The 24,678-nt window shown below is 39.4% G+C and overlaps 1 protein-coding gene across 3 annotated transcripts in view; it reads left to right on the top strand.

Moving 5' to 3' along the window:
• The window catches only part of VPS45 (vacuolar protein sorting 45 homolog), an 81,660-nt gene that overhangs the window by 32,409 nt on the left and 24,573 nt on the right, over positions 1-24,678 (top strand). For 2 of the 3 annotated variants that reach the window (XM_002759858.6, XM_035280020.3), the window contains one exon: positions 13,671-13,802. In XM_002759858.6, the coding sequence (XP_002759904.2) occupies positions 13,671-13,802 (132 nt within the window). Of the gene's footprint in view, positions 1-1,973; positions 2,263-13,670; positions 13,803-24,678 lie in introns of those variants that run through there. The other variant, XM_008984256.5, reaches the window with a different exon arrangement.

Consider the following 24,678-nt stretch of genomic DNA (forward strand, 5'->3'; position numbering starts at 1 on the left):
TCAGATGAGTAATCTACAGTGATGTTAAAGTCACTGAAAATTTTGAAAAGAGGAGAAAAAGGAGGACAAGTAAGCCAGAGCTAAAGTCTTCAGGGAATAAAAGTGACCAGGAAAGGAGGTCAGGAGAAAACAGTGCGACTACATTATGAGCTTCTAAAATAATGGAAATTTTGAAGGAAGAAGGCAAAGAAACGGTTACAAAACTACAGTGCGTGTCACAGAAAATACCTATACCACCTCCTGGCCATGCCTAACAGAAGGACTGCTGCAAAGGACTTGAAAATACTCTTATTTACCAATTCCACTTCTCAAAGTTTGCTTTATACATATTCCTGCACAAGTACACAAAGATGCTGAAGCAAGGATGTTCACTGAAGTAATAGCAGAAACTAGGACCAAGCTCAATCTCTATCAATAGAGGCTGGTTACGTAAACTACAGTATAATACTACGAATTCTTTTTCTAATGGCATAAGTCTTCATGGGTGATATGTAAAACTTTCTAAGATCTATTGGATAGAAAAGTAGGATATTATAACGTTTCTTTTGCATAAAAATAAAACCACCTGGGCTCGGTGGCTCATGCCTGTAATCTCAGCACTTTGGGAGGCCAAGGCGGGTGGATCACTTGAAGTCAGGAGTTCAGGACCAGCCTGGCCAACATGGTGAAACCCTGTCTCTACTAAAAATACAAAAATTAGCCAGGCATGGTGGCACACATCTGTAGTCCCAGCTATTCAGGAGGCTGAGGCAGGACAATTGCTGGAACTCAGAAGGTGGAGGTTGCAGTGAGCCGAGATTGTGCCATTACCCTCCACCCTGGGTGACAGAGCAAGACTCCATCTCAAAGACAAAACAAAACAAAACAAAACAAAACAAAACAAAATGTGTACATGTATATAAATATGTGCTTGAATATATATACGTATGTATGTAATATATATAACATATTTTTATGAGCACATATATGTATAAATACAGTTAACTTTTTTTTTTTTTTGAGACAGGGTCTGGCTCTGTCACCCAGACTGGAGAGCAGTGGCATGATCTCAGCTCGCTACAGCATCTACCTCTCAGGTTCAAGCCACCTACCTCAGCTTTCTGAGTAGCTGGGACTATATGCACACGCCACTGTACCTAGCTAATTTTTATATTTTCATAGAAACGAGGTTTTGCTGTGTTGCTGGTCTCAAACTCCTGAGCTCAAGCAATCTGCCTGCCTCAGCCTCCCAAAGTGCTAGGATTACCAGCATGAGCCACCATGCTCTGCCTACAGTAACTATTTCTGGAAGAATAATCAAGAATTTATTAATAGTTGTTACCTCTAGATACTGAGACAGCAGTTAGTTATATACTTATCTATCCTTTCCATTAGTTATTGTATTAGGTATTGTAATCTTGAAATAAGTGTTACGTTCTGTTAATCCTTGGGGTTTTCACAACATGTAACACAGTGATTTACAAATAGTAGTTGTTCAATAGATGTTTGATAAATTCTGTAGGCATCTCTTTTAGTTGATATGCCAATATTTATAGTTAGAAAATTTAAACCAGAGAATAAATTTAATTGATGCTATAGAAAATATAGATTTTTGAAATTCATAAATAACACTATAAAACATTCTGGCTCTGCATTGACTTGGCCACACTATCAGCTCCAGCTACTTTCTTGGCCCTGTATCATCATATTGACAAGCATCCTTGATTATAGTGATATTTACTGTTATTTGTCTCATCATAATAGAAATTCTAGGTTTTATTGTTGTTGTAATAATAGAAAGTATCAAAGGAAATGTGGCAAGAACACAACTTGGCAAAACCAGAACACTGGTGGGAATTTTTTTAGCCCTTAGCTATTAAATTAGTGTTTAAGCTGTTTGGCAGTATAGCTATATCCACAAATTGGATTTGATCATTCTGCAGATGGGATTCTTGCATATCCTATTTTTCAAGCTAATTTTTTTCTCTCTCTAGAATTGCCTCTTGTCTTTGATAAAGGCAAGCAACTTTTTCATTTGGTGAGGAAATGGAGCTATATGATCATGCATTCCAGAATCAGTCAATCAAAAAGGAAGTACTTTTCACGTTTACACAAACGTAATAGAATCTTCTTGCTACAGCTTATTTTTTGTTTCCGTAAAGCAGCAGTCCTTTTTCGTTGGCCTTTTTTCCTGTAGTAAACGCTAATAACCATATCATTTGTAAGTATATTCAAAAATTACAATTTTAGCCATAAATATAATTCTCCACAAAATAGATAAAATGTTGCATTTTGAAAGTTTGTGTTTCCACCTAACTTAAACGCATATAGAAATAATGTTAAAAACTCTCAACATGTCTGGGCGCTGTGGCTCATGCCTGTAAGCCCAGTACTTTGGAAGGCCAAGGCAGGCAGATCACAAGGTCAAGAGTTCAAGACCAGCCTGACCAACATAGTGAAACCCCATCTTTACTAAAAACATACAAAAATTAGCTGGGCATGGTGGTGGGCACCTGTAGTCTCAGCTACTCGGAAGGCTGGGGCAGGAGAATCACTTGAACCCAGGAGACAGAGGTTGTAGTGAGCCAAGATCACACCACTGTACTCCAGCCTGGGTGACAGAAGACTGTCAAAAAAAAAAAAAAACAAACCTCTCAACAAACTTGGTATTGAGGTCTATGACAAACCAACAGCCAACATCATACGGAATGGGCAAAGCTGAGAGCATTCCCCTTGAAAACCGGCACAAGATAAGGATGCCCTCTTTTACCACTTCTATTCAACAGAGTATTGGAAGTCCTAGCCACAGCAGTCAGGCAAGATAAATAAATAAAGAGCATCCAAATAGGAAGACAGGAAGTCAAACTACCTCTTTGCAGACAACATGGTTCTGTATCTAGAAAACCCCATAGTCTCAGCCCAAAAGCTCCTTCAGCTGATAAACAACTTCAGCAAAGTTTCAGGATACAAAATCAGTGTACAAAAATCACGAGCATTCCTATACAGCAACAACAACCAAGCTGAAAGCCAAATCAGCAAGGCAATCCTATTCACAACTGCCACCAAAAACATAAAATGCCTAGGAATACAGCTAACCAGGGAGGTGAAAGATCTCTACAGTGAGAATTACAAAACACTGTTCAAAGAAATCAGAGAAGCCACAAACAAATAGAAAAGCATCCCATACTCATGGATAGGAAGAGTCAATATCATTAAAATAACTATGCTACCCAAAGCAATTTACAGATTGAATGCTATTCCTATCTGACTACCAATGACATTCTTCACAGAACTAGAAAAGAATTATTTTATTTTTCTTTATTTTATTATATTTGATTTTTAATAGCCTATGGCACGTGTTATTTCCAGATGGTCTCCCATCCAAGTACTAACCAGGCCCAACCCTGCTTAGCTTCTCAGATCAGACAAGATCGGGCATACTCAGGGTAATATGGCCGTAGAGAAAAAAAAATACTTTAAAATTAATGTGGAACAAAAAAAGAGCCCCAATAGCCAAGGCAATCCTAAGCAAAAAGAACAAAGCTGGAAGAATCACATTACCCAACTTCAAACTAACTACAAGGCTACAGTGACCAAAACAGCATGGTATGGGTACAAAAACAGGCACATAGTCTAATGGAATAAAATAGAGAGCCCAGAAATACAGCCACACATCTACAACCATCTGATCTTTGACAAAACTGACAAAAACAAGCAGTGGGGAAAAGACTCATTCAATAAATGATGCTGGGATAACTGGGTAACCATATGCAGAAGACTGAAGCTGGACCCCTTCCTTACATCATATACAAAAATCAACTCAAGATGGATTAAAGACAAATAAATGTAAAACCTAAAACTATAAAAACCCGGGAAGACAACTTAGGTAATACCATTCTGGACCTAGGAACAGGCAAAGATTTTATTACAAAGATGTCAAGAGCAATTACAACAAAAGCAAAAGTTGACAAATGGGATCTAATTAAACTTAAGAGCTACTACACAGCCAAAGAAACTATCAACAGAATAAACAGACAATCTACAGAACAGGAGAAAATATTTGCAAACTATACATCTGACAAAGGTCTAATATTCAGCGTCTGTAAAGAACTTAAATTTACAAGAGAAAAACAACCCCATTAAAAAGTGGGAGGCCGAGGCAGGTAGATCACCTAAGTTCAGGAGTTCGAGAACATCCTGGCCATCATGGTGAAACCCCATGTCTACTAAAATTACAAAAACTTAGGAATTGTGGTCGGCACCTGTAATCCCAGCTACTCAGGAGGCTGAGGCACGAGAATCACATGAACATGGGAGGCGGCGGTTGCAGTAAGCTAAGATCGTGCCATTATATGCTAGCCTAGGCAACAGGAACAAAACCCCGTCTTAAAAAAAAAAAGTGGCCAGAGGACATAAGCAAATATTTCTCAAAGAAGACATACATGCAGCCAACAAGCATATGAAAAAAAAACTCAGTATCACTGATCATAAGAGATATGCAAATCAAAACCACAGTGAGATGCCATCTCACACCTGTCAGAATGGCTATTATTAAAAAGTCAAAAAATAGGCTGGGTGCGGTGGCTCACACCTGTTATCTCAGCACTTTGGGAGGCCGAGGCAAGTAGATCACAAGGTCAGAAGTTCGAGACCAGCCTGGCCAACATGGTGAAACCCCTTCTCTGCCAAAAATACAAAAATTAGCTGAGCATGGTGGTGCATGCCTGTAATCCCAGTTACCCAGGAGGCTGAGGCAGGAGAATTGCTTGATCCTGGGAGGTGGAGGTTTCGGTGAGATGAGATTGTGCCACTGCACTCCAGCCTGGGCAACAAAGCAAGACTCCATCTTGAGCGAGAAAAAACATCAAAAAAATAACAGATCCTGGCGAGGTTGCAGAGAAAAGGGAACCCTTATACACTGTTGGTGGGGAATGTAAATTAGTTCAACCATTGTGGAAAGCAGTATGGCAATTCCTCAAATAGCTAAAAGCAGAACTACCATTTGACCCAGCAATCCCATTACTGGGTATATATCCAGAGGAATATAACTCATTTTACCAAAAGATACTTGTGGCTGGGTATGGTGGCTCACACCTGTAATCCCAGCACTTTGGGAGGCCAAGGCAGGTGGATCACCTGAGGTCAGAAGTTTGAGACCAGCCTGGCCAACATGGTGAAACCTCATTTCTACTAAAAAATACAAAAATTAGCTGGGTGTGGTGGTGGGAGCCTGTAATCCCAGCTACTTGGGAGGCTGAGGCAGGAAAATTGCTTGAACCCAGGAGGCAGAGTGAGCCAAGACCGTGCCACTGCACTCCAGCCTGGGCAACCGAGTGAGACTCCGTCTCAAAAAAAAAAAAAAAATAGTGAAACCTCATCTCTACTAAAAATACAAAATTAGCCTGCATGTTGGTACACGCCTACTTGGGAGGCCAAGGCAGGAGAACTGCTTAAACCCAGGAGGCACAGATTGTGGTGAGCCAAGATTGTGCCATTGCACTCAGCCTGGGCAACAATCAAAACTCCATTTCAAAAAAAAAAGGCGTGCACTTGAGTGTTCATTACAGCACTGTTCACAATCTAAGACGTGGAATCAACCTAAATGCCCACCAATGACAAACTGGATAAAGAAAATGTACTTATACACCATGGAATATTAGGCAGCCATAAAAAAGAACTGGATTATGCCTTTTGTGGGAACATGAATGGATCTGGAGGCCATCACCCTTAGCAAACTAACACGAAAAGAGAAAACTAAATACTGCATGTTCTTACTTATAAGTGGGAGCTAAATGATAAGAACTCAGGAACACAAGGAAACAGCAGGCACTGGGGTCTACTTGAGTAAGGAGGTTGAAAGGAGAGAGGGGAACAGAAAAGGTAACTATTGGCTACTGAGCTTAATGACTGGGTGATGTAATAATATGTACCACAGACAAACCCCCGTGACACATGTTTATGTAACAAACCTTCACATACACCCCCAAACCTAAGACAAAAATTTAAAAAAACAAATGATTTCCAGAAATCCTATTTGTTCATATTTTAATTTTTTAACAGAATAAGGTATTATCCTTGTATATCTCTGTACAGCATAAGCTAGCTGCTGTTTTCTAATGTTTGCTGTCTGCATTAATTAATGCTTTGGTTGCCATGGTGAATTACAGAGCACAGGAAGATGCACACAAAGGATTGAACTTGTGTATTCCACTTAGCTTCAACCATCACATGAAAAAGATTTGCTATATGTTTTACCATTGGCCTTCTCAGAACATCTACTTTTAAAACTCACTGGGAAAGGAATGAAAAGGAAAAATGTCAGCGGTATTTAAACATTTTTTTCATAGATGTTCTTCCTTAAGCCAGCTTGAATAAGTAGTAGGAGGCTCAGGAAAACATTTATTAATGTTTTCATAACCAAATGTGACATAGTCATCTTTATGAGATATACAATTGAGCCAAACTCTAAGAGCCTGTCCATGTATCTATGTTTTGTCCTTACATTTATATAACCCTACACCCACAGTTTACCATCCATGACATTTTCTTTCCTCTCCAGTAGTACAAAAATATCCTGCCACCCTGAAATGATCAGACTGAAGGACAGTGTTCTCTTGCTATGCTAAAAGCCTACTTGAGTTTATTCCTTCCCAGTTCTTGCCTTTCTTTTCTATAAGAGACAGATATATTCTGCAGGTAGGTGATGGTCAGAGGATAGCTATGGAGAAGCAACATCATTTTCCTTGATGCTTTCTTTTGTCTGCTCAATGGCTATTTAAATTGACTTATCAGATCAGGAGCTCAAAACAAAAGTGTTAACTGTCTGATTCTTCTCATCAGTCACCAAGATGGTCACTGTACCCCTGCAAGGGAAAGTTTCTCTCTCTTCTTAATAAAATATTCTATGCAATTCATTTATTTACTTAAGTAAATAAATTTAATTTATTTGTTTGAGTACTCCATTATGCAGTTTATCTTGAGTAAATATATTTATTATTTTCCTACGTTTTTCTTTTTTGGGGGTGAATATAATGTCCTTTTATTTTATTGTTTCTGAACACTTTAACTGCCTCTTATCTTCTTGCTTTTTACATAGTCTGTAACTATCACCCAGATAGTTACAACATTGACCAGAAGCCAGAAGGCATTCTACCAATAGTTTGATCAATGCTGTAACTATCTAGGTAGTTTTTCAGTCCTCATCTCCCTTCCTCCCTCCTTTTGGAGTCCCCATAGTCTCTTCTCTCCATCCTTATGTCCATGTGTACCTGCCATGTTAAACTCCCATTTATAAGTGAGAACATGCTATATTTGATTTTTCTGCTCGAGAGTTATTTCACTTAGGATAATGGCCTCTTGCTCCATCCATGTTGCTGCAAAGGACATGATTTCATTCTTTTTTATGCCTGCTTAGTATTCCATGGTGTAGATACATCACATTTTCTTTATCCAGTCCACTGTTGGTAGATACTTCGGTTGGTTCCATAGCTTTGCTATTGTATATAGTGCTGGGATAAACATGAGTGCATGTGTCTTTTTTATATAATGATTTCCTTTCCTTTGGGTAGATACCCAGTAGTGGGATTTCGGGGTCGAATGGTGGGTTGTTTTTGGTTTTTGTTTTTTCTTTTTTGAGACAGCATCTCATTCTCCTGCCCAGGCTGGATGGAGTACAGTGGCACAGTCACAGCTCACTGCAGCCTTGACTCCCCAGGCTCAAGTGATCCTCCCATCTCAGTGCCCCTCCCTGACCCCTGCCTTGCCGAGTAGCTGAGACTACAGGCGCACACCACCACACCGGGCTAATTAAAAACATTTTTTTTGTAGAGTCAGGGTCTTAGAATGTTGCCCAGGTTGATCCCAAGCTCCTTGGCTCAAGCAATCCATCTACCTTGGCCTCCCAAAGTACTGGGATTATAGGCATAAGCCACCAGGCCCAGCCTTTTTGTTATTGTTGTTTTTAAAGAAGAAGTGGGGACATGAGCAAGGACGTACCCTGTGCATTCACTGCCCTCCCTGTGCCTTGATCACTAGTTGTATTTGTCGTTCTAGCTCCATTATGAGTTTGGAGCTAGTTCTGTTTGAGCTGGCTCCATAATGTTTTCCACAGAGGTTGAACTAAGTTACATTCCCACCAACAGTATATGAGCATTCCCTTTTCTCCACATCCATGCCAACATCTGTTGTTTATGACTTTTTAATAAACCAAAATAGTAAGAGCCATATATGACAAACCCAAGCTAACATCATACTGAATGGGGAAATGTTGGAAGCGTTTCCCCTAAGAACTGGAACAAGAGAAGGATGTTCATTCTCACCACTCCTACTCAGCATACTGAAAGTCCTAGCCAGAGCAATCAGGCAATCAGGCAATAGAAAGAAATATAAGACATCCAAATAGGAAAAGAATAAGTCACATTATCTCTGTTCACGTTCAATAGGATTGTATACTTAGAAAACCCTAAAGATCCCTCTAGAAGATTCCTAGACTTGATAAGTGACTTCATTAAAGTCTCAGGATACAAAATCAACACACAAAAATCAGTAACATTTTTATACACCAATAAAATTCAAGCTGAGAATCAAAGTAAGAGCTCAGTCCCATTTACAATAGCCACATATAAAAAATACTTAGCAATATATTTAATAAAGGAAGTGAAAGATCTCTACATGGAGAACTACAAAACACTGATGAAAGAAATCATAGTTGACACAAACAAATGGAAAAACATCCCAAGCTCATTAATTGGAAAAATCAATATTGTTAAAAATGATTATATTACCCAACACAGTCTACAGATTCAACACAATTCCTATCAAGTTACCAACATCATTCTTTACAGAATTAGAAAAAAGAATCCTAAAGCTGATATGGAACCGAAGAAAGCCTAAATAGCTAAGGTGCTCCTAACAACAACAACAAAAAAATCCAGAGTCACATTGCCTGACTTCAAATTATACTATTAGGCTATAGTAACTAAAACAGCATGGTACTGGTACAAAAACAGACACATAGATCAATGGAACAGAATAAAGCACCCAGGAAAAAACCACATACCTGCAACCAACTGATCTTCAATAAAGTTGACAAAAATGACAATGGGGAAAGGACACACCACTGGATAAATGATGCTGGGAAAACTGGCCAGCCATATGCAGAAAAATGAAATTGGACCCCTATCTCTTACCATATACAAAACTTAATGCAAGATGGATTAAAGACCTAAATGTAGGATCTAAAACTATAAAAATCCTAGATGAAAACCTAGGAAAAACTCTTCTGGATATTGGCCTAGGCAAAGAATTCATGACAAAGATCCCAAAAGCAAATGCAACATAAGCAAAAATAGGCAAATAGGACTTAATTAAACTAACACCTTCTGCACAGCAAAAGAAATGATCAACAGAATCAGCAGACAACCTACAAGTAATGCCTCTAACAAAGGGCTGACCCACATCCTACAAGGAACGCAATAAGAAAAAACAACCTCATTAACAACTGGTCAAAGGACACGAACAGACATTTCTCAAAAGAATTCTAAGTGGCCAATAAACACTTAAAAAAATACTCGACTTTACTGATCATCAGCGAAATACAAATTAAAACCATACTGAGATATCATCTACACCAGTCAGAAAGTCAGAATGCCACTACTCTGGTTTACCTTCCTACCTGCTCTTCTAAAGTCTTTGTTATTTATGCTCTCTCTCGCTCTCGCTCTCTCTCGCTCTCTCTCTCTCTCTCTCTCTCTCTCTCTCGCTCTCTCTCTCTCTCTGACTCGCTAGCTGTCTCATTCTCTTCTCCCCATTCCCCCATTATTTTTTGCTTCTCTACTGACTTTCCACAGGCTATCATCCTACTCCATTTTATTTTGTTAAACAAATAATAAATGTAAAGCCTTTGGTCCTAGATTTACCTCTAAGTCATGTCCTTCCCTTCATAGCCAGGCTTCTTAGATAAAGAAGCCCACAGTCACTGTCCCGTTTCTCAACTCTTCAATCCATGTAGCCTGGCTCCTAACACCACAACACACTAAAACATTTCTTGCAAAATCACAGTAGTAAATCCAGGGGATTCTCAATTCCCACCTTATTTTCCCCACTGCTCCATTTCACACTATTAATCATTCTTTTCTTCTTGAGACTCGCTAGCCCTCAACCTCTCTCTTCTGATTCTCCTCCTACCTTTCTGAAACTGTCCTTCTCAGTTGCTAGTGCTAGCTACTCTTTTTACTTGTTTTGTAGTTGTTAGGGACTCGACAAAAAATCTATTTTGGTTCTCTTCCCATTCTAGATGTTCTCCCTAGATAAAAGTCATCTATTCCCTGGCTTCAGCTATCACCTACTCGTGGAAAGCCCTAGACAAGAATACGCAGATTGCTAGTGGGCATCTCCATTAGAATATTCCACAGTATCTAAAACATAACATGTTTTTGTCTTATTCTCATTAAATGTCCTTTTTCTCAAACCGAAACCACTACACCTAGTTACTACAACCAGAAAACAAAGTTATGGACTCCTTTACCCCTGTCTATCCTCCACATTCAGTCATTGGCCAAATACTGAAGAATATGTATTTTTTGTGATGGGATATCTAGTACCTCCTCTCCACCCTTTCTGGGTTGTCTTTACTTCTAGCTTTCATCATATCTTCCCAAAAGTCTTACACTAGCCTTTTATTCTCCAGCTTTTCCCAACATTGACACCCAATTTATTCTTGCACAGCTGCTAAAACTATTCTTCAAGAAAGAAGGAAATTTGGCTGGGCGTGGTGCTTCACACCTATAATCTCAGCACTTTGGGAGGCCAGGGTGGGCAGATCACCTGAGGTCAGGAGTTTGAGACCCCTAGCCTGGCCAGTATGGCAAAATCCCATCTTTACTAAAAATACAAAAATTAGCCAAGTATGGTGACGTGCATCTGTAATTCCAGCTACTTGGGAGGCTGAGGCAGAAGAATCGCTTGAACACAGGAGGTGGAGGTTACAGTGAGCCAAGATTGCCACTGCGCTCCAGCCTGGGTGACAGAGCGAGACTCTGTCTCAAAAAAAAAAAAATGCAGATTTGATCATGGTAACCTGTGAAAACCTTTCAGTGATTCCCCCATGGCCTGTGAGATTTGAGGTTTTCTATGAGCTGGCTTATGCTTACTTCTTCCTGTTTCTCTCACTATGTCTTCAACTTCACTTCTGTCCCAAAGGAAGAGTTAGAATGAGTCCAAAGTTTTTAGCCCAAGCAACTAGAAGGCTAAAATGACTATCAAGTAAGATAGGGAAAGCTGTAGGTAGAGGCTTAGGGAAGATTGGGGATTTGAACATGTTGAATTGAGAAATCGATTAAACATCCAAATGCAAATGTCAAGTAGACAGATACTTAAGTGTGGAGTTTAGAAGAAAGGTCTGGGCTAGAGATGGAGATTTGGGAGCCATCAGCAGATAGATGTATTTACAACCAAAAACTGGATGAGATTATCTAGGGAAGGAAATGTACTGTTTCTTCGCTAACTAGTAAGGTAACCACTTGCCAGTATGGCCGTTCACTTGAAATGTGGCTAAAGCTACTGAGGAATTAAACATTTAATTTTATTTTGATTAAATTTAAATAGCCATAAGTGGCAAGTGGTCACTATATTGAACGGAGCAGATGGAGAGAAGGAGTTTAGATTGAGAAGAAAGGAGGGCCAATGCCTGGGCTCTGGGCATTCCACCATTAAGAGGTCATGGAGATGAAGTGGGACGATCAAAGGATACTGAAAAGTAGCAAGGGAAAAAAAACAGTATGTAATTTTCTGGAGACCGAGTGAAGAAGGTATATCCAGAGGGAGCAGGTGATCAACTTCGTCAGACGTACAAGTCAAGTAAGATGAAACTTCTGCCTCAGATCATCAGGCGTTAGTTTCTTAAGGAGCAAGTAAACTAGATCCTTCCCATGCACAGTTCACAGTAGGATGTTCCCTCCTACGAGAATCTAATGCCTCCACTCATCTGAGAGGAGCTCAGGCCCTAATACCTGCTGCTCACCTCCTGTTGTGCCCCCCTCCAGTTCCTAACAGACTGCAGACTGGTATTGGTCCTCAGCCTGGAACTGGGGACGCTTATCATAATTGACACTTTACCATAGCAACCTCTTCATCATTGGTAGGTTGTATAACTGTTTGATTTTTTTTTTTTTTTTTGTAGATGGAGTCTTGCTCTGTCACCCAGGCTGGAGTGCAGTGGCATGATCTTGGCTCACTGCAACCTTGACCTCCTGGGTCCAAGTGATTCTTCTGCCTCAGCCTCCCAAGTAGTTGGGATTACAGGCACCTGCCACTACACCTAGATAATTTTTGTATTTTTAGTAGAGACAGAGTTTCACCATGTTGGCCAGGATGGTCTCGAACTCCTGACTTCAAGTGATCCACCCACCGCGGCCTCCCAAAGAGCATACTGGCATGAGCCACCATACCCTCCCTTGTGTAACTTTTACCAGGGAATCTCTGCAATTTAGAGGCTATCTGAACATTTAAACATAGCCAAAATAGCTGATTCTGTTTCAGTGACGTCTCATAAGAACAAATACTCTCTCAGTTAATTCCTTCAAGGTATTTTAGAAAGAGAGAGACAGACAAGCAGGAAGGAAATGTAGGATTGGTTTTTTTTTTCATGATTTATACAGAAGCATGTATACTCCTTGATTAAAAATGTTTCTGGTTAGTTTTGTGCAATAACATTCAAAACGAACGCTTCTGCTTAATGTACTTTTAGTGTCCAATAAGTGAGTTAACAAAATTACTTGCCTGGTAAGATTAATTAATTTTATCTTCTTTTGATGGCATGAGAAAAGAAAAACAGGACAAACATTAATGGTTTTGAAAATAATTTGATGTCCTTCGTGGTGATATCTACAGAAGGAGCTAATAGGAGGAACATTCACTTTTGTTACGAAGCCATTTTGATAAGGATTGAAACAGGAAGCAGAGTAAAACACAAAGCTACCCAAATGAAGCCAGTGACTGAGCTGATGTGTTAACATGTCCAGTATCTGCTGCGTTCACGTTTGTTTGTTCGTTTCCATGGTTTCTTTTTCTTGGTTTATCCAAAGACTCAGAAAAAATATTTTAAGAAAAGATGGAGTTCCTAGAAGCACCATTAATTCATGTGTCCCATTCTTTTTTTTACATTCAAAACACTAAGTGTTTCTAGTTCCCATGTTTTGGGGATATCCAAATATGCCAGTTCTTTCAAAAATGCTTTGAGGTCCTTGGACAGAGGCCATTGTAATAGCACTGTACTAAGTATTTGACAAAGGGCTTATAAATGAAAGCAGATGTGTAGTATTAATACAGACATAAAATACTGCTGTGTTGATATCATGTCACAGTGAGGCACTCTGCACCCTCTTGAATATAAAATAATATTTCTACATTTGGTTCCAGCAAACACTATTGTGCTATTCTGAAATCCACAGCACAGAAATTATAAGACATCCGCTCATAAACAGAAAGCAAATCACTATTCAGCATTTCCTGCTCTGTTTCCTGCCAATTTCAGATAATTAAAACTTTTTTTAAACCTTTTATTCTATTCTGCTTTAATTCTGCTTCCTCCACCAAAAAAAAAGGAAGATTTAGAAATTAAAACTCTGTGTATATAAGTCGCAGCCCTTTTTTTTTCTTATCCTGTGATAATATCTCATTCTTCATTATTGCAGACCTCAGGATATCATTGTGTTTGTAATTGGAGGAGCCACCTATGAAGAGGCTCTAACAGTTTATAACCTGAACCGCACCACTCCTGGAGTGAGGATTGTCCTGGGAGGCACCACAGTGCACAACACGAAAAGGTAAAGGAGAATATTCATTCTACAACTGTGTCCTCTTTCCCAGAGGATAAAGCTTGCATTCCCCATATGTTGGAAAAATGTGGTCAGTACCAACCAAACTGCTGTAGACCGAAATGCTCTGGTGTTTTCAGCACCCAGAATAATTTAAGAGTTTGTGAAACAAAGGATCTATAGTACTTAAGTTCGTTACATTCATACATCTCTTTATTAGGTCAAAGACCTAGAAAGAAAGAACCATCTTACACTGTTAACAATTTGTATATCCTGTGTTCAAAAAAGGAGAAACCCTTGGACCCACTTAATAACCAGAGGCTTACACTTTGAAAATACTTAAACATAGTGGTATTGAAGTCTGTGAGTTTTTCTCTTTTGTTGATTAACTTTATTCACTCAGTAAGTATTCAGTAAGAAGAATACAAAGATGAATAATCCAAAGATCTTACCTCAAGTCGTTGTCTATTAGGGAAGAACATTTAAAAATAAGAAAATAAGGGCCTAGAGAGGCAGATAAAAGAGCCTAGAGTTCTCAGAGTGACTAAGAGAAATGAGCAAATGTTTCACATGGAAGATAGTATATTAGCTGAGCCTTGGGTGAAAATGGGCCTATGGAGGGAGAGTACATTCTAGGTAGAGTTAACCACATGAACAAGTTATAAAAGCTGTAGGCAACATACATACACAAAGAACAGCAAATTGCGTGTGATAAAGTGAAAAGATGATTGAATGCCATAATTGTGGAAGGCCTTGAACACCAGACTTAGGAATTTCAACTTTTTTATATAGAAAATGGGGAATTATTGAAAGCCATGATTACAAGAAAGTCAGTGTTTTAGGAACTTAATTTCACAGCTAAAGGGTAGCTGTGAAATTAAGAGAGGAAGAGACTGGAGAACCGTGACATGACTGTTGAATCTAAAGATTAGGGACCCTGAGAGATCCATGTTGAGCCAGGTATGCATAGATAATTGGGAGTCATTAAAAGTATTCGTATACTTTTTTATTTTGTGTTATTATTTGGTTTTTAATATAATTTTTCTCCTTTATTGTGGAAGTCATTTATGCATATTCTGAATTTTTAATTCAGAAAGTACAAAGAGTAAAAAGGCTTCCACAATCTAACCACTGTTACATTTTAGTGTTTTCATGCTTTTTTTTCTAAGCCTGTATAGATGTTTATGTGAGTGTGTGGGCAGAAAGGGATCTCATCGTATGTCCTGTCTTTTAACTTACATTTTGCAGTCTGATGTATATAATATTCATTAAACAAATATTTATTGGAAAGTAACATTTCTTGGGTCTGAATCCTGATTTCCCTCTTACTATTTTTGTGAACTTGGGCAAATTACTAACCTCTTTGTTAGTGTCCAGAACTCACTGGCCATTTATATATTTCTTTTGTGAATTGCTAGTTCATCTTCTTTGCCCATTTAACAATTGGGGTATTTCTTTTTTTTCTTAATAATTTTTAAAAATTTTTATGTATATAAATTAAGTTATTGGCCTTTTGTCTATTATATATTTTACAAATCTTTTTCCTTATGTAAAAATATAATTATATTTTTGTGTTATACTATTCACAATGTTTTGTTGTATAAAAGCTTTGTTGTTGTTATTATTTTAATTGCGTATAGTCACAGCTGCCAGTGATTTCTGCCTTTGGTGTCACACCTAGAAAATTCTGTCCTACCCAAGATTATATAAATACTAATATGCATTTTTAAAATTATCTTTAGGATACATACTTAACATTATATCTTTACAGTCTATCAGAATTTTATTTGGGTGTGAACTGTTCTGTGGGGTCTCGTTTTATAACTTCTGCGGAAGTATTACAGTGGGGCTTATTTCTTCTTAACACCAAATACATCCTGTCTTTTCCAACACCATTTCTGCAATTCTCCAGATACCAACTGGATATCTGACACTTCAATTCAATTCTGACACTATCTACCTAGAGTTAGATAGTTAGATATCTCATCTCAAAGTTAAAAGGGGTTTGTTTATCCCACAAGACCTCCCCCACTTCAGATGCCAGTCACAAGTCCCAGACCACCCATATTTCTGAGTGACTGGCTGTAAATCAGGGGTTCCCATGACCCTTTCCTCAGGTTTGATAATTTACTAAAACAACTCACACAACTCAGGAAAATACTTCACTGCATTTGCCAGTTTTTATAAAGGATACAACTCTGGAACAGCCAAATGGAAGAGATATATAGGGCAAGGTATGGGGGTGGGGTGTGGAGTCTCCATGCCCACTTCAGGAACACCACCCTGACCCCAGCACTCTGATATGTTCACCAACCCAGAAACTCTTGGAACCCCATTGGGTAGAGGTTTTTATGGAGGTTTCATTATGTGGGCATGCTTGATGAAATCATTAGCCCCTGGCGATTGATTGAGGCTGCAGCTCTTTCCCCTGCCCTGGAGCTTCAGCAATGGGGCTGAAAATTCGAAGGTTCTTATTAAGGCTTGGTCTTTCAGGCCACTAGCCCTCATCCTGAAGCTACCTAGAGGCCCTCCAAGAGTTACCTCATTGAAACAAAAGACACTCCCATCACTCTCAGTACTTAGAAAATTCCTAGGGACTTGGAGCTCTGTGCCAAGAATGGGGACAAAGAGACCAAATATCTTTCTATGATACACATACATACACTTATACACAGGTACTTCATTACGTACAGAAAAGTGTATACATAATAAACAGTGCAGTAAAATATTGCAAAGTGAATTTATCTATGAAATGACCACTGAGTGTAATGATCAAGAAATAGCACGTTACCAGCACCCGCAGAAGTCTTTCTTATGCCTCATGCTCCCTCCTTGTCACAATTCCCTGCAGAGTATTCATTATTATGACTTCTGTCACTGTAGGTTGGTTTTACCTGTTCTTAAAATATATTTGTTGAACAAAAGAAGAAATAGGCCGGGTGCAGTGGCTCACACCTGTAATATCAGCACTTTGGAAGGGCAAGTTTGGTGAATCATTTGAGGTCAGGAGTTCGACACCAGCCTGGCCAACATGGTGAAACCCCGTCTCTACTAAAAATACAAAAATTAGCTGGATGTGGTGGTGCGCACCTATAGTCCCAGCTACTCAGGAAGCTGAGACAGGAAGATCGCTTGAACTTGGCAGGTGGAGGGTGCAGTGAGCTAAGATCACACCATAGCACTCCAGCCTAGGCAATAAACATCCTTTTAAATGAATATCTCACTTCTTTAGAAAGTAAGAGGAATTGCCAAGGGTCAGTACAAAAAGGGAACCAAAACTAAGCTCGATAAGTATAAGTTGATGCTGTGACTATTTAATAGGCATGTGCCAGTGTTATTAAACAAGGGCACTGTGTTTTAGTAGCCACGGAGGCTCACAAATAACACAAGAGTCTTAAAATGTTTTAACTCTAATCACCTTCCTTCCAATTTGTACACTATCATCGTCCAGTGTTTTGGTTTTACCTTTTTGAAATTCCCAACTTAATCATTATTTTCAATAATTAACGTTTATTTATATTTACCTGCATATTTTCCTCCCTTTTCCCCTCTACTTTGTTTCTTTCCTCCTGGCTCTTCCTTCGATCCAATTTTCTTCTTACTAAAGAACATTCTTGCCTGAATTCCATGCCTGTAATTCCAGCACTTTAGGAGGCTGAGGTGGGCAGATCACTTGAGGTCAGGAATTCGAGACCAGCCTGGCCAACATGGTGAAATCGCATCTCTACTAAAAAATACAAAAATTAGCCAGGCATAGTGGCACATACCTGTAATCCCCGCTTCTCAGGAAGCTGACACTAGAGAATCACTTGAACCAGGGAGGTGGGGGTTTCAGTGAACCAAGATCGAGCCACTGCACTCCAGCCTGGGCAACAGAGCAAGATATATATATATATCTTTAAAATACACACACACACACACACACACACACACACACACACACATATATGGAGGGGGGGAGAGAGAGCGAGAGCAGATACTATATGCTAGGCACTGTACTGAAAGTACTTTAAATATATTAACTCATTGAATCCTCACATGAAGTTTGTACTACTGTTATCTCTATATATGGAAACTGAGGTACAGAGAGATGAACTTACTCAAGTAAACGTGACTGGTAAGAGATGGAGCCAGTTTTGGAAGCCAGAACCCATGCTTTTAATCACTATGCATTTCCTTCCTGAGTATTACCTGAATGCCTGATACTGCATTATTCTCTAAATAATATTTAATAATCTAGGGTTCAAAAGGCCTTACTTATTACTTGATGGCAGCCATATGAGATTTTGTCTTCTTGATCCAAATGAGTTCTTTCATGAATGTTTATTGTTAATGTTATTGTTAATCATAATCTTTTAAATAGGCTTTCATATCAGAATTCAAAAAGATTAATTGACCCTTAAGTAATTCCTCTGAGAGTTAATATTTCTCACTGAGTAGCCCCATGGCCAGTGCCTAAGAATTGTAGCATCATCCCTTTAATTTGAAATATCAGCAGGTTAAAATTAAATGTATATCTCCATTTAAAAAACAAGTAAGGGGGCAAGGCACGGTGGCTCACCCCTGTAATCCCAGCACTTTGGGAGGTGAAGGCAGGCAGATCACCTGAGGTCAGGAGTATGAGACCAGCCTGGCCAACATGGGGAAACCCTGTCTCTACTAAAAATACAAATTTAGTTGGGTGTGGTGGTGGGCACCTGTAGTCCCAGCTACTCAGGAGGCTAAGGCAGGAGAATCATTTAAACCCAGGAGGCAGAGGCTGCAGTAAGCCGAGATCACAACACTACACTCCAGCCTGGGCAACAAGAATGAGATTCCATCTCAAAAAAAAAGTGCATAAGTAAATAAATAAAAATAAAGTAATTAAAAATAAGTTGGGGGCTGCACATGGTGGCTCAGGGCTATAATCCCAGCACTTTGGGAACCTGAGGTGGGCACATTGCTTGAACTCAGGAGTTTGAGACCAGCCTGCGCAATGTGGTGAAACTCCATCTCTATCAAAAATACAAAAAAATAGCCAGGCACAGCGGTGCCATCTGTGGTCTCAGGTACTTGGGAGGCTGAAGTGGGAGAATTGCTTGAGTCCGGGAGGTAGAGGCTATAGTGAGCCAAGATTGCATCACTGCACTCCACCCTAGGTGACAGAGCAAGACCCTGTCTCAAAATAAATAATATAATATAGAAAGATAGATTAGTAAAGATTTTTACATATGTCTTTGTAATTTAGTCATATTACATATAAATGCATGTTTTAGATGTGTTTGACTAATGGCTGGGCACAGTGGCTCATGCCTGTAATCCCAACACTTTGGGAGGCTGAGGCAGGTGGATCACGAGGCCAGAAGATCAAGACCAGCCTGGCCAAGATGGTGAAACACCATCTCTACTAAAAATATAAAAATTCGCTGGGTGTGGTGGCATGAGCCTGTAATCCCACATACTCAGAAGGCTCAGGGAGAGAATTGCTTGAACCCAGGAGGTGAAAGTTGCAGTGAACCGAGATTACACCACTGTACTCCAGCCTGGGCGACAGAGCAAGAGTCTGTCTCAAAAAAGAAAAAAAAAAAAGATGTATTTAACTAATTAATAGGGCTATTGGCTGGGCATAGTAGCTCACGCCTGTAATCTCAGCACTTTGAGCATTTTGGGTGGCCAAAGTGGGCATATCACTTGAGGCCAGGAGTTCGAGACCAGCCTGGCCAACATGGTGAAATCACATCTCTACTAAAAAATACAAAAATCAGTCGAGTATGGTGGCGCGCACCTGTACTCAGGAGGCTGAGGCATGAGAATCACTTGAACCCAGGAGGCAGAAGTTGTAGTGAGCTGAGATGGCACTGTTGCATTCCAGTCTGGGCCACAGGGCAATACCCTGTCTCAAAAAAAAAAAAAAAAAAAGGACTATGAATTTTTATTTTCTGTTAAAAAAAAGGGGGGGATTCCTTAAAAAATAATTAGTATCCAAGATCCTGACAACAAGTCACCTTTTTTTTTTTTTTTGAGTCTTGCTCTGTCACTCAGGCTGGAGTGCAGTGGCATGATCTTGGCTTACTGCAACCTCTGCCTCCCAGGTTCAAGCAATTCTCCTGCCTCAGCCTCCAGAATAGCTGGGATTACAGGCACAGATCACCACACCTGGCTATTTTTTGTATTTTTGGTAGAGACGGGGTTTCACCATGTTGGCCAGGGTGGTTTCAAACCCCTGACCTCAAGTGATCCACCTGCCTTGACCTCCCAAAATGCTGGGATTACAGGCATGAGCCACCACACCCAGCCTCAACAAATCATCTTTTATGTAAAATAAAGAAGGTAAGGCATCCCTGCAAAGGCTTTATGCTAGATTCTTCCGTCTATTGTCAGTGTTGGTATCTCTGTGTGACCTAAAAGCATGCTAAGCAGTATCTTAGCAATAAAGATTCAATAAAATTTTGGACAGAATTGTTCACTGGTTTCCCGATCAATGAAACTTTTATGAAGAGGAAGTTGCTATGGTAATCACTAAATGGGAAAAAAAATTTAGTTGATTTTTGTAATACATAAATGATTTAATATCAAGTATTTATAGTTTACTTTTATAAATATATATAGCCTCTAGCCAATAAATAAATAGTGAATTTATCAGTAAGAAGATAATGAAAATTTCTATTTATGAGGTCAATTATTGTAATGGCTTAAGTCATTGAAAGCAATAGTTTCAGCTTTGAATGGAAAGGCTCAATTTTCATGATGAATGTAGGTTTCCTTGGATATCACTAACATATTTAGTAAGCTTACAACTCTTAATGCATATTGAAATTGTAGATTCTCAGTAATGAAAAGGCTAATGTTTTCTAAAAATCAGTTTATTCCTGGATATAGTAGCTAGTAGAGCTGCAGTGAACTAGCAATAAAAACCTTGATATGGAGGAGAAAACATTGAATAATTTGCTTCTGTGAATTCTTAGGGTTTAATTTCTTGGGGGTTTTATTGCACAATTTTCTCTGTAATATATGGGTTATTTCTAAGGAAACAGGCCAAAGGAATAAATGACAAAAATATAGCCTTGCTCTCCAGAGCTCTGCAGCACAGAAGCAGCTTTTTGAGAGACTCGGGAGATTAGAAAAAGGTACACGTTTAGATTTGCCGTGATACGTGCTCTCCGTTTATACTTAGAGCCATGTCAGTCATGGTATGGGTGGCTGTGTCTTACATGGATTTGTCTTACATGTCTTACGTCCAAATCCATGGATTTGGATTAGTGCGTACCCCAATAAACAGGAAAGGATGATATATTGTCGCTGTGAGTGTGATGTGCTAATAACACAGAAGCTAGTAGCCTTCCAGAATAGGAAATGCCTGTTGGGGGATATTTCCGGAATACAGGTCACTTGGTTTCCCTGTTACAACTCTTAAATAAAATCTGAGATTACTGCAGATTTATTCTGCAGTCAAATTTTGGAACTACCACCTACTAGTTTTTTGTTTGTTTGTTTTTGTTTTTCACTTAATGTAAAGGGTAGAAGGGTCCAAATTGATCTCCTGCATCCCAAAAAATAATAGGTAGCTTTACCCATCAGGTAGCAATTTTAACAACCTTCAGCCTGGTTTCTCTATATCTGTTTCTAACATACATCAAGATAACTTTTACTGCAAATTGAAACAAAATCTTAGTTGTAAATAAAACTTAAAAGTAAAGAATAGAAAGAAATTACTCCTTTCCTCCCTAGTATATTTCCAAAAATGAACATAAGTTTTAGTGTGAGAATAGGGCCCTTGTATAAATAAGCTCATCATCTTAAGCCAGAAGGTGCCTGATGATACAGATCCCTTAGATCCTAAAAGGAAATATACATTAGTTTATTCTGAAATTCAAGTTGCCATTCAAAGTTACTACTTTAAAATGGCTCTTCCTTACGTACTTTATTTCTTTAAAACAACTGTTTTGCAATAATATTTTGTAGTGATTCAGGCGCTGGTTGTAATTGAAACAGAGTTCTATCTATGCAGGCCTTCTGTAGTTGTATGATTTGTTTCTATAGGGCCTGCTCTAGTTAGCTGTAATTGTGACTCTCTTTGTTTAGATTTAAACACCATTTAAAATAGAAGGCATGCATTTGCTGCTAGGACAACAAGGAACTTTGCAGAAGCTAGTTATCTCCTTAGCAACATTCTTAATAAAATTGCCTTCTAAATAAAGAGAAGCAGTCAATATTCTTCTCTTTCATAGTCATATGAAGTTTAATATGAATTTTGTCTTAATTCCCTTTTTCATTTCATATATAATGAAATACACAGATATAAAATGTAGTAACCACTTACAGAGACTTCTTTAAAGGTATAACTATCATGCTTTTTTCAAGGCAGAGAACCTGCCCTGAAAAAGGATCTGACCTGAACACATGCTTCCTAAGCAGTTAGTCTAGTGTGTCTCTGGGGTCTACGCAGGTTTGCAGCATACAGACTGTACAGCGTTATCTCCTGTCTCAGTATTTGCCCTTCTTATGGAATTACTTTCCTTCCCCTTACTTTCCTCCTCTTCATTTGTCTCATTTGTCATATTAACCAAATACATATTCACTTGTCGGGGAGGGGGAATGTCAAATTTCAATTTCTAGGAATTATATATGGCATGAGTCATTGCTATAGCATCACAGATATTTTTCATCAGCATCTATGTAGAATACTCACGAGTTCTAGTTATGAGGTCCGTAATAGATAAATATTTATTGAACACGTGAGAACAACATAAAGTCAATAGTTTGTTCAGTCAGCTATTTACTGAGCATTGGGATACCTCCATGAATAAAACAAAGATCCTAACCCTGTGAAGCTTTCATTTTAATGCAAGGGGAGACAGAAATAAACAACAAACTTAACAAATAAGTATCTTTTACAGTAAATCAGTATTTAATAAATGCAGTAGGGGGACAGGGAATGTGGAACTGGGTAGAGGGAGATTGATAGTGCTTGGGGACAGTTGCTGTAGGTTACACTACTCAGTATGGTGTCAGGAAAGGCCACCTTAAGAAGAGATGTGTGTAGGCCAGGCATGGTGGCTCATGCCTATAATCCCAGCACTCTGGGAGGCCAAGGCAGGCAGATCACCTGAGGTCAAGAGTTCAAGGCCAGCCTGATCAATGTGCCGAAACTCCATCTCTACTAAAAATACAAAAATTAGCTGGGCATGGTAGCACCTATAATCCCAGCTACATGGGAGGCCGAGGCAGGAGAATTGCCCGAACCCAGGATGCAGAGGTTGCAGTGTGCAAGATCGAGCCGCTACACTCTAGCCTGGGCGATAGAAGGAAGAGATATGCACAAAGACTTGAAGGAGGTGAGTGGGTAAGCCAGACAGATAGAGGGAGAAGGTATTCCAGGCACAGCTACAGTGGTGGCCTAAGAATCATGCGGTGCATTAGAGGAACTGCAAGGAGGCTGGTGAGTCTGAGTGGAGTGAGCAAGAGAAGTAGAAAGAATTGCAGTCCGAGAGGCATCAATATCTGGGGCTGTCCCCGGAGGGCCTTATAGACTGTAAGAACTGCTTTTCAATATGAATTAGAGAGCACATTTGGGCTGGGTTTTCAAAAATGTTTTTATTGAGATATAATTTACAGACTATACAAGTCACCCATTTAAGTATAAATTTCAGTGGTTTTTAGTATAGTCACAGATATATTCAACCACTAGAACAGTCAATTTTAGAACATTTTCATTGGCTGGGCATGGTGGCTCATGCCTGTAATCCCAGCACTTCGGGAGGCTGAGGTGGGTGGATCACCTGAGGTCAGGAGTACGAGACCAGCCTGGCCAACATGGTGAAGCCCCATCTCTACTAAAAATACAAAAATTAGCTGGGCATGGTGGCACATGCCTGTAATCCCAGCTACTTGGGAGACTAAGGCAGGGGAATTGCTTGAACCCAGAAGGTGGAGGTTGCATCAAACCATTGCACTCCAGCCTGGGCAACAAGAGTGAAACTCCTCAAAAAAAAAACATTTTTATCATCCGAAAAAATACCCCCCCTCCAGCCCTAAGAAACCACTAATCTACCTTCTGTCTCTATAAATGTCCCCATTCTGAGCATTGCATGTGAATGGAATCATATAATATGTATTCTTTTGTGACTGGCTTCTTTCACGTAGCATGATGTTTTCAAGGTTCCTCCATGTTGTAACATACATCAGGACTTTATTCCTTTTATGACTGAATAATGTTTCACTGTATGCATGTGCGTGTTTTATTTATGTATTCATCGATTGATGGACATTTGCTCCCATCTTTTGGCTGTTATAAATAATGCTGCCACACATATTTATGTGCAAGTTTTTGTGTGTGTTATAGGGTTTTAAGCAGAGCCATAATACCTGACTTATGTTTTAGGAGGATCTTTCGAAGCTAATGTGAATTAAGAGAATTATCCACCAAAATGAACATTTGCTTATAAAAATGCAAATTTCGGCCGGGCACGGTGGCTCAAGCCTGTAATCCCAGCACTTTGGGAGGCCGAGGTGGGTGTATCACGAGGTCAACAGATCGAGACCATCCTGGTCAACATGGTGAAACCCCCGTCTCTACTAAAAATACAAAAAATTAGCTGGGCATGGTGGCGCGTGCCTGTAATCGCAGCTACTCAGGAGACTGAGGCAGGAGAATTGCCTGAACCCAGGAGGCAGAGGTTCCAGTGAGCCGAGATCGTGCCATTGCACTCCAGCCTGGGTAACAAGAGTGAAACTCCATCTCAAAAAAAAAAAAAAATGCAAATTTCTAGATGTAGTTAAACAAACTATACCCACTGTTTTATTCAACTGAGCCATTATCGTAGTTAGTTTTCCAAAGCACATGATCCTACCTTGCAAATAAATGAGCATCTTGGTTTGGGTCTTGAGCTGGCCTGCCTTATCATTT

Source organism: Callithrix jacchus, chromosome 18 (genome assembly GCF_049354715.1).
Source record: "Callithrix jacchus isolate 240 chromosome 18, calJac240_pri, whole genome shotgun sequence".
Lineage (NCBI taxonomy): Eukaryota > Metazoa > Chordata > Mammalia > Primates > Cebidae > Callithrix > Callithrix jacchus.